At 37.0% G+C, this 15,282-nt stretch overlaps 1 protein-coding gene across 1 annotated transcript; it reads left to right on the top strand.

The window, feature by feature from the left end:
• Window positions 1-11,104: 11,104 nt before the first annotated feature.
• LOC147076535 (uncharacterized) lies at window positions 11,105-14,563 on the top strand. The gene is made up of 3 exons (XM_085941280.1): window positions 11,105-13,238; window positions 14,098-14,180; window positions 14,331-14,563. Exon 1 carries the CDS (start codon window positions 11,113-11,115, stop codon window positions 12,811-12,813), a length of 1,701 nt encoding a protein of 566 aa, XP_085797406.1. The 5' UTR covers window positions 11,105-11,112; the 3' UTR covers window positions 12,814-13,238; window positions 14,098-14,180; window positions 14,331-14,563.
• Window positions 14,564-15,282: the final 719 nt, after the last annotated feature.

The raw sequence follows: 15,282 nt of genomic DNA, 5'->3' as shown, positions 1-15,282 counted from the left end.
TCCGATACCACGATTTTAGCATGAAAGCGAAAATTTTCCACTATAAATATGTATTTTTTTAATGTAACAACACTTTTGTATAATACTGATCGCCATTTACAATTTAAATTGTTGGTGTGTGTCGGTATCGCTATCGGAACAGGTTGCTTTCTGGGTTGGTCATTTAAGAAGTTCCACTACTGTTACCACGATTTGTAAGGTAAGAAATCACATATTTCCCATTTCACCTACTATACATATGGAGCTTATCTTTCATACTACAGATATAATAAAGCATATTGCAGGTTTAACAATAAAACTAAGCTAAATTTTGGCTTCAACCACTTCTGAAACAGAATCCGTTATTTCCGTTCCGAAACTATATTGGTGGTAACGTATATGTGGAATGTAAAAGTAACCAAATGGAATGCATAAAGTTGGGTTTACATTGTGTGTTTAGTTCTTCATAGATTATAAAAAGTTTTATTTTGACTGTTCGTATGAAAAACAAAAATATTTTCATTAAAAAATATAAAAAATAACCTGACTATATAATAAAGATTAAAAAAGTATGTGATATATCTGAATACGCAAAACTAGCGAAGATAAAAGTATGGAGAGATAAAAAAAACAACAGAAGGAAAAGAAAAAAGACCAGAATAAAATAATTGCGAGACAGGCTCTGGATCTGTCATACACTTTCTGTTATACGCCACCAAAATTTTAAAACTTCTCCATAGATTTTAGGCATAGAAATTTATAAAAATGTATGAAAAAGTATTTTTTTGTCACGTTTAACAGAAATGTGTACCCTATTAGTTTTAATACCTGAAACTGTAGGTATTTGCGAAATGTCAGAAAAGTACGTCTGATTACAATCAACCTGTATAGCTACATTTTATGTTGATGAATACAAGTAAATTTCACGACAACATACAGTCGAACTTGGTTATTACGAGGAAGATGGGACCGACTGAATTTGCTTGTTATAAGCGTTATTCGTTATATCAGAGAATACGTATTTTTAAACGAGCATGTCACATTACACAAAAAGTCGAAAATAAAAAATTTGGAAACTATCGTAAAAATCCCCGAAACGAGCATGGCATCCATAAACTACAAAAGAAGTTGTTTATTGTAATGAACGCTGGTAGGTACCTACGGACTTCACAAACCTTAGATTTTTCAACCATATGCGTGGATACTTTTTTTTTATTATTGTCGGCGTAACACAGATAAGGTAGGTACTTAGACACTTTACTAGTGTCATAAACGTAATCCGACCCCGGCGGCATCCTGTTCAATCGGATTTTATTGCTTAGGGTCGAAATGTTTTAAAACGATCGACACATTAACAGTATTTTAGCTCGGTACATCCGATAAGTTGCTCGTAATAACAGTGAATAAATTAAATGTATGGCGAAAATCATAAACCAAATGACAACAAATGTTTCCTTATTACATCCGAGATCTCGCTATGTCCGAGATCGTAATAACCGAGTTCGACTGTAATTATTTTCGTAAAAGTTATATACTCCGTGCCGCGCTATGAACTCGCGTCCGAATCCCTTGCTGATTTAATTTTTTTCATAAATATTGTTAATTTGCTATAAAATATTTTTTATCTGAGTTACAAATAATATAAATGCCAAATAAAAGTTATGGTAATGTATAGTGTGTCAAAATTATTACCTATCTTAATTTACTAGTATTGGGAAATTTATTATAAAATATCTCTATTTTAGTGATTAAGTTTGATTTGTTTTGTTATTGTGACGCGCGTTGAATATATATCTGACTATCAAAAAATTCAAATAAATTTCATAAAACAAAAATTTGTTTTTATGGTAACATGTAACTTTAGCTTTACAAATTACACTCCGTTACCATTTCGATCCATTCCGAAAATGTCCCTAAAAAAGTTGAACGTTAACTATTTTTCATTTGATTAGGTATTAAACAACGAAACTTATGTATTTTTCCAATAAAATTTAGTAAAAGTGATTACTGTCTTTAAAAAATTAGCAGAACGAACATTGATTGGTTTTTTCAAATACTAATGGAAAAATGCTCTGCCATTATAGACATACTAGGGTAACGGAGTGGAACTAAATGTGCCCAAGAATTAGAAGTCAATAATATTTTTTGACTATTTGTAGTTTTATTTTTAAGTGTATGGTTTTTTTAATCTTATAGAGCTCTTTTATGTGATAAAAAGTGTCTCATTCATGTTTTATAAGCTTAGTTTCGTAGTCACGGAACGGAAACTTATTATGCCCAATTTCATAATAAAAAAGATAAAAATATTGAATTCATCAATATTTTGCTGAAAAATTGCTATCACCAATTCAGCAATAGAACAAGGCTAGCTATATAAAAATGGTTAATTTAAGTGAAAAAATAATATTACCCAAATTTCAAACATGTACAAACTTTGGCGAAAATGCCCGAATACACCATTCATATGCTGTAAAAATAACAATTTAAATATCTCCATGTATTTAAATATAGGATTATGAAGTTTGTTTTTCGTCTCCTGAACATTTGGTCTATTCAGGAAACCAATCCTACAGCGACGATATATTAAAGTCATGCATAATAATAAATAAATACCAAGCCATTCAATGTCTAATGTATTTAGTTTAAAACTATGTATATAAAGATTTTATTTATAAGAATAATAAATGTCTGTGTTCATTTTGTAGGTCAGATATTTCAAAATATGTACCTATCAAGCAAAGAAATGCAGTAATAATAATCCCAACGGCATGCACCGAAAACAAATGGTCGTTCACAAGAATAAATCATTTAGTGTGATTTCATAGGAGTAGGTGTGATTGAATGAAAAATAACATTCATAAATTTAAGAAGTTTTTCACCGGGATGAGTAATTTTGTCGTTTCATTTTCGGTAAATTCAGTAAAGGGATGTTATACAAGAGGATATCATTGCATATAACATAACACGTAACTATTTTTCACTAGAATGAGTCGTTTTGTGTGACTTCATCCGACTAGATGTTCTACACGAGTAACCACATTGATGACATTTAAATGGCTTTATACCAGTATGTGTCATTTTGTGTAATTTGATCTGAGTAGATGTTTTACACGAGTAGGAACATTGTTCACATTTAAATGGCTTTTCACCAGAATGTGTCATTTTGTGCAATTTCATCTGACCAGATGTTATACATGAGAAATCACATTGATCACATTTAAATGGCTTTTCACCAGAATGTGTCATTTTGTGTGATTTCATGTTACCAGATTTTATACATGAGTAGTCACATTGTTCACATTTAAATGGCTTTTCACCAGAATGTGTCATTTTGTGTGATTTCATGTTACTATATTTTATACATGAGTAATCACATTGTTCACATTTAAATGGCTTTTCACCAGAATGTGTCATTTTGTGCAATTTCATCTGACCAGATGTTATACATGAGAAATCACATTGATCACATTTAAATGGTTTTATACCAGAATGAGTCATTTTGTGTCGTTTCATGATACCAGATATTTTACATGAGAAATCACATTGTTTACATTTAAATGGCTTTTCACCAGAATGTGTCATTTTGTGTGATTTCACGTTACCAGATGTTATACATGAGTAATCACACTGATCACATTGAAATGGCTTCTCACCAGAATGTGTCATTTTGTGTGATTTCATTCTACCAGATGTTATACATGAGTAATCACACTGATCACATTGAAATGGCTTTTCACCAGTATGTGTCATTGTATGTAATTTCAGAAAACTAGGCCTTTTACAAGAATAATCACATTGGTAACATTTAAATAGCTTTTCTCCGGTATGTGTCAGTTTAAATTTTTTCGTGTCACTAGAATAATTAGATTTATCGCTTTTAAATGGCGTTTGATAAGAGAAATTGCTTTTACTACGTTTAAATTGTTTCATATCCATATGAGTGATTTTATTGATTATATTTTTATGTATTAATTTGTGAGACTCGAGCAAGTCTAACGATGCAAAAAAATTATCACATACACCGCACACAAAATTATTAACATGAAAATATTTTTTTTCCAACTCTATAACAGCCACTAATTCGGGGATTGATTTAGTAACACTATGTTTAATAGTGCCACGTGTTTTTTTAAAGCCTTTGTTGTATTCCTCGAGTTCTTTTTTAACATCTTGTTCGTCGATTTGTATGATGTCATCAATTTTCTCTTCTTCCGACGATTTGAGATTTGCTGCGTTATCCTAAAAAAATATATAATATGATTATTAGCACCACACGATCTAGACACCGTAACCATCTCTTAAACTTGCATTCGAATTACATGTGTGCAGCTACTGAAGTTACGCAGATTTCCTAGTTGAGCTAAACAATGCGAAAGTAATTTTAAAAACTTTGTTTTAAGAAACATGTCGTTTTCATAATAGTGAACGTACGTGTCGTTATCCTGTTAGTTTTTCGCTCTAATCCAGATTTGCACGTTAGCATAAAAAGGGTTGCCATCGCTGCTATAGATTATATGAAGATACTATAAATTATGTAATACCATAATAATGATTACTCGGTATTAAAATATGCATGTTGGATGAATACACAGATACAAGTTTAGGTACCTACCTACTTACCTACTTAACTGTTCCTATTCATTTTTTATATATTTCAGAATATAGATTTGAGTTAGCCGTAGTTTACTTTAGCGTGAATAAGTCACTATTGTTTTAACTCAACTAACGTCCCACCCCCTAAGGAACTAGAGTAAAAGTAGGTAGGTACTACATTTTGGTACAGTATATGAAGATTGCACAACGGGAAAGTAGGTACCTTTGCTACTGGCATTTCTCTACTATTGATTTATAAGACACATTGGTACTGTTCGTTTCTCGGTTATTTTCTGTTTTGTTTATTAGGTACCGCGCGTTGAAAAATGGACGTGATGAACGAAAAATGACTTAAGGGGGGGCTGAAGAGCTCATATTCAATTATAATTTAGTATAAAAAGGACCTCGGCATCGTAAGTACGTTAATTTAAATCGATCTTTTGGCAAAAATCACTAATCATCGGAGATTTTATTTAAAAGAACATTATTATTATTATCGTCGACCATCTTACAATATTATTATTGTCAATCTTACATTATTATTTGAAAAACACCTGCACGTGTCCGCTGATCAGAAAACAGGGCTGTCAAAATAATATAATATTTGTAAAATGTTAATTTCATAATAGTTTTTAATCAAACCAGTGCAAAAAGTACATACTGATAACTTGGGTGGATATCGTAGCAAACATACTATTGATATATCTACGGATATATTATTATTATAACCGAATTCAAATTGAACATAGGTTGATACTCAAATACTATTATAGTATCTTTATGATTTCGAGAAAATAATACGATGGTATATATTATATAATCCATATCAATTATTTGAAAAAATTACATTTGTACGTATATAATATAGTGAAAAGGTCAGATAACTGTTCTCTCTGCAAGATAACATCAAAATTTATATATACTTACCTAAATTAAGAATTACATTCATGAGTGAGCACGGCTCAAAGCTCTTTCTATTAGTTATATAAAATCAACTTTATATAACTAATAGAAAATACCGTTTGTTTCCACGAATAAAAAAACATGTGTACAAATCACGGCAATCAGAAAGGCCGGCAAATATGGCTGACAATGCATGATACACAAACATAAAATACACAAAATTACAAGCACATACAAAGTTTACCGCACACGTGCAGACCACGTGATATTTGTTTACGCAAATTCGTCACTTTCCAAAATGGCGAATTTGGTTGCCAGTTTTTACTGCGATGAATCACTATGTTCTTTCCTCTTTTTTTATTCGTAGGTGTTTTTACTATGTACACCGAGAAATTTCCATTAATAAAATCGGAAATGAGTTGGAATATAATGCAACCAAAACTGGAAAAATTCTATTATGGGTGTTTACTTTTTGAATTAGTTGACCCCAGAAACAACAGGTCCATTCCACTACGTGAACCACAGTGGATATTATGCCGGGTCCACATTGGCAACATGTCATTGGCAAACTCGTTAAATTTTACGATAAGTATGATAATTATCGTAAAATTTATCGAGGTGCACATAGCACATGAAATAAAAATGTAGGTAGATGTGTATTTCAACATCCTTCGTATGTTTAATTCTCGGACAATTTCAGGTTAAAAAGTTATTAATATAATATTATTAAGTTTATATTGTGGCAACTACATAATTGAAAATGTCACCGTCATATTGGTTGCAATACTTCCTCCCAAACAATTTAGTAACATTTACGCACCTACCTATATTAGAAGAAATTATTTTTTGGTCACCCCATACTGTCTTCACGTCGACCGTGTTTATGATTTAAATTTAATTTAGAAACCGTTTACATTTGACACAAGCATTGTAGGCTACCTTTGTATATTGCTAGTAGACCAACAATTCCGGAGCACATATAAAAAAATCATATTTCTAATTCTCAAGGGCAATTCTGTAGAGCTTACCCTTAAGGCTATACTTTAGCTGTTGCATGGTCTAAAAAAATCGTGGCTAGGCGATGCGCGGATTGTGCAAATGACGCGTCCCGAATGAAATAGAATTTGTCATAAAAATCCAACATGCGTCCATTTAATGTTATGTTTAATGTTATATCACTACCATTAAAAGTATATTCATTTACATGTTTTCTTTTTTAAGAACATACGTGAAGTTTTTAGTCTTCTTTAAACGATTTAAGAATATTTTCATCTGACGCCATGTCAAAACAAATCGACGTTTGGATACTTCGACCGTCGGTTTCCGATTGGCGACTAGTAAGAAATTTCGTCGCGCCTACTGTTGAAAATTATTTTCCGTTTCACTGAAGTAGGTTGGTAGATAAAGCAAGCAGAAATTTGACTTTAATAAATGCATATACACGTGAAAATACACTAATAACTTAGGTAACTGACACATACGTACATCAGTAAAGTAATATATTTACCTGCATAGCTCAAAAAGACAACGCGAATTGTAAGCAGTACGTTTTCTTCTAGGGCGCGTTCCTAAAATATCATAAATCTTTCCATCAAACTTCAAACGAGACATTGTTACTCAATGAGAGTAACTTTCAAAAATTTTATCTTACCTTCCGCATCACACTTATCTAAACCACCATTACCAAAAGAGCTGGTTCAAAGAAACGATATCCGTCAAATGACAGATGGTGAGGAGTAATAATTATCTGGCACGAAAAGGAATTTAAGATGATATCAATTTTTTTAAATAATTTTTCATTTACTACAAGAAGACATTGGCTACCTGCTCTTCATCACACTTGCAATAATAAACTTGAGTCGGCAGGACGGTCGTCATTGTAAGGATATAAACAAACATTTGGTTTAAATGGTTTGTCACCAGTCAATGTGTTTGGGTCGTCATAGGCTTTAATTGTATATGCATGACAATCGTATTTAAATAGATTTTCACTAGTGTGTTATTACAAATATCTTAGAGCGTAGGTATGCATAAAGAGGTTCGCCATCGCTGCTATAGATTATAGGAAGATGCATATTACCATATCAGTACCTACTTACAGTACTAAAATTGTTCAATAAAAATATTTATTTGTAAACCTTACGTTGTGTTCTTCGAGTTCCTTTTTAATGTCAATTTCATCGAAGTGTATGTCGGAGTAAATTTCCTCTGCTCCTGACGTACATAAGTTCAATTTAGCCATAACGGTGCTAGCGGCGTTACCCTAAAGAAAACAAACATAAGACAGATCGTATTTATAAAAAAAAAAAAAATCATTTTGACCAGTTTAGCAGAGAAATTATGTGAGAGAAAGTCGATCTTTTTTGACGTTAAACATAATTTCGCGTGGGCCATTGATTGCCTCACATGTAGACCTTTCATCGCGAAAGCATTCCTTCCCAGCTGCAATTACTGACAAAATGGTTGGAACCTGTCAAATATCGGTTCGCCTCGACTGCACTCAGATGATTAAAAACAGTTCCGTAGGCACCTAAATTTGTATCTGTGTATTCGTCCAACATGCATTATTATATATCATGTCACTAGGTAAATTACAAGAATTTGGTTTGACAATACGCAAAAAAATGCCAGCAACAATTAAAAGACTTTAGTTAAAAAAACAAACTAACCTCAAAAGAGCAACTGGGACCGTCGGAATTCTTTTGCTCTATATACTTTTTCAGGTTATATCGATGGTATACGGGCATCTGCCTTTCTGAATCAGATTCGAATTCATCCGGTTCGGTTTTCACGTCCATCTTTTTCTAATTGAAAGCGTAAAATTACTTATAGGTACTAAGAAATATTATCGTAACAGAACAAAAGCGTGTCGATATTTTACGTGTAGTATCTATGGTTAGGGGCAGTGTTGCCCACTGGCATTCACAAAAATACGGCAGTTATGTTTGTAGGCACAAGCTAAATGGCACTTTTTCCCAACGTTAAAAAAAATGTCTATATTCTGGCATTTCAAAATATTAAGACATATTATTTTACGAGAACAAAGATTGATAATTACGAATTTATTGTTTCACAACAAATAAATAAGCCATAGGTACGCCTAAAAATAAATGAAGGTGCCTACCTACCTACGAAATTTAGTTATTATTCGCTATTGACTCTGAAGTCCCTTGAGATGTTGATCGTATTTTTGCCTTGTGTTCTTCTGCGCTGGCCCCTTTTTACCCCCTTTTCTTCTCGATTATTTACCTCTCTGGTTGTTCATCTTGTTTTTTACCGGCTGGCAGGACTGACGCTTGTATTGTGGCGTGCTTTGTCTTTGGTATTCAATTGTGTGATTGTATTGCTTTCGTTCGAAGCGAGAAAATTTTGTCAAACGTTAAACTGTGAAATTTGTGCAATAATGGAGCGTAATGAAGCCAACAACGTCGCGGAGGGACTAGCGATGGAGACCGACTCGAATGAATCGGAATTGCTTTTGGACGATCCAGTGCGTGAATTGAGGGCAACAGTAATGTCTCTTGACAATAAGGTATCACAGATTTTTTTCAATCTTGACCCAACAAGGCCTGCCTGCAGCGGTGCCTACTCCGCAGAGGCCGACGGTAAATATCGACTCTCCGGTAAGTTTTTTACGGCCGCCCGCAAGGCCTGAGACAGCGGAAAAACCCAACAGGATTCCGTTGCCTGTTTTTAGCGTCATAGTTCAGGAGCCTGCTTTTCCGACGCCAGACAAAGCTCGGGTAGCGGAACTTACCAGGCTCCAACTGTTCGACACAGATAATTGGGCGGGGGTTCGCTACGCTGAAACCCAAAAACAATATTTGGCGGCCCCGTCTTTCGTTGAGTTGGGACTCAACGATGAGTTACGCCCCTACGACCATTCATCGCAAACAATACATTTAATGGAGCGTACGATTGCCGGCCTCCAAAATGCAATGCTTGCTCAAAAAGAGTGTATTCGGGACGCGTTGCAGCGAGTGGTCGACTCTGTCAGCGACCACACCATCGGTACGGCTCTTTTTGAAACGGTCGTAAAGGAGTTCGGGCCCTCTTCAGCACTCAACAAAGTGTCTGAGGACGTCACCCGAATCCTTTGTGGAAAGCGGGCAGAGTTAGTTCAGACGAGGCGGAAGAAAATCCTTTCCGGTATAAGAGACACCTTCACCCGAGAGGCTCTTAACAAGATCCCACCTAGCGCCGAACACATCTTCAATAAAGATAAACTGGCGGTATTCCTAGAGAGAGATGGGGGTCGTGAGAAGGTCTTCGATCAGACCACCAAAGTGGTTGACCAGGTCAGGGAGAGTCAACCTAGCACTTCGTCAGGTGGACGCAAGGACACCTTTCGGAGGCAAGGATGTACGAGGAGGATACCAGACCAGGTTAGGGGTGGCCTGCCGAGAGGCCCACGCCCATCCAACCGAGGTTTTCCCAGAGATAACCGAGGTGGTGCAAGGGGCACTTACCCAAGACGCAGGTGACCGGGTCTCCCTCACCACGTTCAAAGGGGGACGCCTCCAGCATTTCCAGGAAATCTGGCAGGCCAAGGGTGCACCACCACCATTATTAAAAATAATAACGGGAACCCGTATTCCGTTTATAAAGAAACCCCCTCTAATAATGCCTTCCGTGCAATTCCAGAAGGATTTCCAAACGCGACAATCGCCGGAGATCACTTCACAAATCGCGGAACTGAAGGAATCGGGAGTATTGGAATTGGCAGAACCATCTCCAAGCTTCCTCTCAACCCTGTTCCTAGTAAGGAAGCAAGACGGCAGTCAACGACCCGTCTTCAACCTAAAACGCCTAAACGGTTTCCTACAACCAAGGCCGTTCAAACTGTTCCACCACTTCAAGGTCCCGACATTCCTGCAAAGGGAAGACTGGTTAGTAAAAATAGACCTAAGCCAAGCGTACCTACATGTACCTATAGCTATACAACATCGCCGATTTCTTCGGCTAGTTTACCAAGGAGAACTCCTTCAATTCACGTGCCTTCCATTCGGACTGTCGGCAGCACCAAGACTGTTTGCCTCGTTAACAAACTGGGTGGCCGAACACCTCCGGGGAAAAGGGTATGAGAATCGTCACTTACTTAGACGACTTTCTGATGGCAAATCAGTCCAGAGAGATTCTCCTGTCGCAACTGACTTATATGATAGATTTCATGCAAGCTCTAGGCTGGATAATCAACAAGAAAAAATCTTGTCTGATTCCAAGCCAACAGCGGGAGTTCTTGGGTATCACGTGGGATACTCACAACAATCGGAAATATCTATCAACAGAGAAGTGCACATCACTTCGTCACCACCTGCAATTGCAGATCCAAAAAGGCAGTTGGTCGCTCAGGCAGGCCCAACGCCTCCTCGGGCGACTCAACTTTGCAACCTTCGTCACTCCACAGGGGAGGTTGCATTGCCGACGTCTACAACGTACGAGCGCTCAATTATCGAGGAGCCACCCTCACAAATCAGCATCGATTCCTCCACAAGCTCGAGAGGACATCATGTGGTGGATTCGAGCGGTGGGCTCCTCAGGAAAGATTCACAGGGCAACCTAAAATCACTTCCTCACCACAGACGCAGCCGATTCAGGCTGGGGAGCGCAGTTAGACGAGTACCACCTATCAGGTACATGGACAAAACGCCAATCCACGTGGCACTCCAACCGAAAAGAGCTGTTTGCGGTACTTTCAGCCATACAACTCCGGGAACAAACGCTCAGGGGATCAGAATTACTCCTACAAACCGACAACAAAACAGTGGTGGCCTACATCAACAACGAAGGGGGCACAAAGTCCGCAAGCCTACTAAGTCTTTGCCGACAGATCCTGGAAATCGCCAACCAGGCCAGTATATCATTGACTGCACAATACCTTCCAGGAAAATACAACTGCGTGGCAGACCATCTCTCACGCAGCAAAATTATCCCAGAATGGCACCTAGTTATGGCGGCTACAGCTCCCCTATTTCAAAGATGGGGACTCCCAGACGTAGACCTGTTCGCGTCCAACACAGCCCATGTTGTCGCAACCTATGTCTCACGAAATCCGAACGATGCTCTTGCACTGTTCCACGATGCCTTCAGTCGACAGTGGGACTTCAAACTAGCCTGGATATTCCCGCCACCGAATCTAATTCCACAAGTATTGGCACACCTGAACATGGCAAGGGGAAAATATTTACTAGTGGCCCCATGGTGGAAGAAGTGTTTTTGGAGCGCAGACCTACAGCAGAGATCACTGGAACCCCCCTACCCGATCCCGCACTTGGAGTCATTTCTAGTGGATACAGTGACAAACCATCCACCTCCACAAGTCCGGGACCTATCACTCCAGTTATGGATAATTTTGGGTGGGCAGAGTTAGTTTCTAGCTGGTCGGTAGAGGACAGATCACTTCTCACTTCTGGCTGGCGACCATCCACTTTGAAGACTTATAGACCGGCATGGGACAAATGGAAGACATGGTGCATGGCCAACACGATAAGCTATAATACCCCCGAGCCGATTGAAGTGGCTAGATACCTGGGTCACTTATACATTAAGGAAGGTCTTTCATATAACACTATTCTTGTACATAAGTCAGCCATAGCTACCTTTTGCAAACCCATGATCAGTAAAGACATCAGCAGTAACATAGTAGTGCGTCATATGTTAAAAGCCATATCCACCCGCAAGACTAGACCTACAAAACCACCGATTTGGGATCCTAGAATAATCGTGGACTACCTCAAGAAAACAACACCACTAGTATACAACCTATATGAGGTTTCACGCAGAACAGCTATACTATTATTACTCGCATCGGGACGACGGGTTCATGACCTTACCCTACTCAGTATAGCGGATAATGGCCTAGTCGATAATGGCGACCATATAATTCTATGGCCAGTGTTTGGTTCCAAGACGGACACATCAAGGCACCGCCAATCTGGATGGAAATTAAGCGCTTCCAGTTGCCAAAACATCGATCCAGTTTTTTGGCTACGAAAACTTATCTGCGTTTCCAATGAGAGAAGAGAAGAGGGTGGTAATATTCCGGCATTATTTATCTCGTCAAGAGGCCCCCCAAAACCTGCGACTCGAGCAGTCATTGGAAATTGGGTGAAGTCAGTACTCGCTGATGCAGGGGTACAGGAATCACCAGGCAGTACTCGATCAGCAGTCGCCTCTCTAAATTGGTTAGAGAACTACCCCATAGATGACATCCTGCAGAGAGGTAATTGGCGCCAAGAAGCTACTTTTAAGACATTTTACCAGAGACCGATAGACACACAGACTTCTACAGCGGGGGAACAAAATATGTTGACCTCTCTATTCAGCCCGGTACACTGAGCCTAAAAGCAAGGAGATGTTATACCTGATTCTCATGTTAGGTTCATCCACCTTATCTTGCAGGATCTATCTTGCTTTACCAGGTGATAACAAACAGATATCTCAAGGGACTTCAGAGTCAATAGCGAATAATGAAAGGAGTTTTACCTACCATTAAAACTCTTATTATTCTTGTTGACTCTGAAGTCCAGAGAACACCTACCTGGTTTCCTTGAGACATATCAAATTGAATACCAAAGACAAAGCACGCCACAATACAAGCGTCAGTCCTGCCAGCCGGTAAAAAACAAGATGAACAACCAGAGAGGTAAATAATCGAGAAGAAAAGGGGGTAAAAAGGGGCCAGCGCAGAAGAACACAAGGCAAAAATACGATCAACATCTCAAGGGACTTCAGAGTCAACAAGAATAATAAGAGTTTTAATGGTAGGTAAAACTCCTTTCATTACAAAAATATTGTAGGTATGTACCTAGTAATAATAATGTAAGACAGAATTAATAATTGGAAGTGAAATAGGTACCTATCTAACGGGTGTAGAGTCACAAGCAAACGATCTCGAGTGTGGAAGAATATAGGATAAACTTAAACGCGTGTCAAGATCATTTTAAGCAGGATAAAGACCAAACACAATTTAATTGATAAAAAATATGTATCTGCAAATCTTTAATTATTTTTATTATTATAATATTCAAAACTATTTTAACTTTCATGTTACATTAACTTTTTGAAAGATATGATCACAAATATTTTTTAAATCAGTTTATAGGCTCTCCAGTAAAAATAAAATTGATATTGAAAACAGGATAAAGACCAAACCCATTTTTAATTGATAAAAAATTTTCTGCAAATATTTAATTATTTTTATTATAAGATGTTCAAAACCACTTTAACTATCAGGTTACATTCACTTTTTGAACGATAGGATCACACATATTTTTTAAATCAACTTATAGGCTCTCCTGTAAAATTCACTATTAATTTGGTCTTTGTTCAGTTTGCATTCTCAGGTCTTCATATTTTTTATAGTACCTACTTACATACAACGTAGGGTGACTGCTATTTATAGTAATGGGGCAGGTTTATTTATGGGACACCTGAACTTTAAACTCCCATAATCAGATTACCTAAACATGTCTGTAAGTATAAATAAAACAGATCGATACGGTCATTTCCTCTTTATATGACTTCGTTGAAGTCACCACAATATCGCGAAAACGCGTGTTTGTATTAGGAACAGTGATCTTTTGGTGGTATTTTTTTTAATTCAAGTTTTGTGTATTTCAGGAAGAAACTTCTCAGGGAAGTGCTAGAGACTACAAAATATATTCATTGAGATTTACTTATCAGCTCGAAAATTATCCCTAAAGGTAAGTGTGTCCAATTACTAGAACAGATTTTTATGTTTTTTTAGTAATTGGACACCCTGTCCAATTACTGTGTTTGCTTGGACCAGGTGTCCAATAACTATAATAATGTACTATCCAATTACTAAAACAATTTTATTTATTGTATTTCAGATTCCACAACATGCCCATAACACCTCAATATAGGTAACAAATAACTTTTAGACAAGGCCATCGAGGATATCAGCGCAGGGGTGAGCTTAAGGGCTACTTCAAAAAAATATGAATTCCAAAAAGTTCCTTACATATAAAGATGAAAAATACGAACAGCAAGTCAGCTATTGGATCCAATCCATATCTCACAAAGAAATAAGAGCAGGAATTGGAAGGTTGGTTTTGTGAATAGGGAAAAAAAGAAAAATTCTTGATCATGCCGAGATTCAATTCATGTTGAATAATTAATAAATTATGAACAGTCGAACATAAAATGAATTAAAATGGTTTCTGAAGCAATTTCACCTGCCGAGCTAAGTGCAATATCTGAAACGACTTCTCAATTCAACCTAGCGCAGGATACCACTATTAATACGGATACCTACCGTTTTGCAGACGTCACTATATTGATGAAGAGATTATCCATGAACCAAATTAGGTAGGTAGGTACCTACTAAATGTATCCGCAGAGCTTACTAGAATTGAATAAATGATATTTCCTACACTGATTGCAAAAATGTTGTTTTGCTCTGCAGCAACAAAAATAAATCTACACAGACATCTGGAATACAAAACGATATACAAGGTAGGTACTGCGAATGTGGTAGGTAATACAAACAAAGCTAAGAGATTTTTCAAGCGCACATCCGAGACCTAAGAGGAAAGGCAAGAGAGAAAGTTGCGCGCCTGTCTTTTAACACATATCTAGGGCTTGACCAACAACTTGTTCTTTCAAATATCAAGGTAAAAGTAAAACTTTTATGTTCATTGAAATAAGCTCATCTATCACATTAATTATTTACTAGCTGAGCCAGCTGGCTCTCGCCAGTCTGTCTCGCTAGGTCTTGCAGACAGCTTTTCGTCATAATGACATGGTGTTGGATTTTAATATAATGGTAAAGTATGTATAGAC

This window comes from Rhyacophila brunnea, unplaced genomic scaffold (assembly GCF_057557595.1).
Source record: "Rhyacophila brunnea isolate RB1 unplaced genomic scaffold, BYU_Rbru_1.0 scaffold_13, whole genome shotgun sequence".
In the NCBI taxonomy this organism is placed as follows: Eukaryota; Metazoa; Arthropoda; class Insecta; order Trichoptera; family Rhyacophilidae; genus Rhyacophila; species Rhyacophila brunnea.
This window is presented reverse-complemented; position numbering and strand designations above follow the sequence as displayed.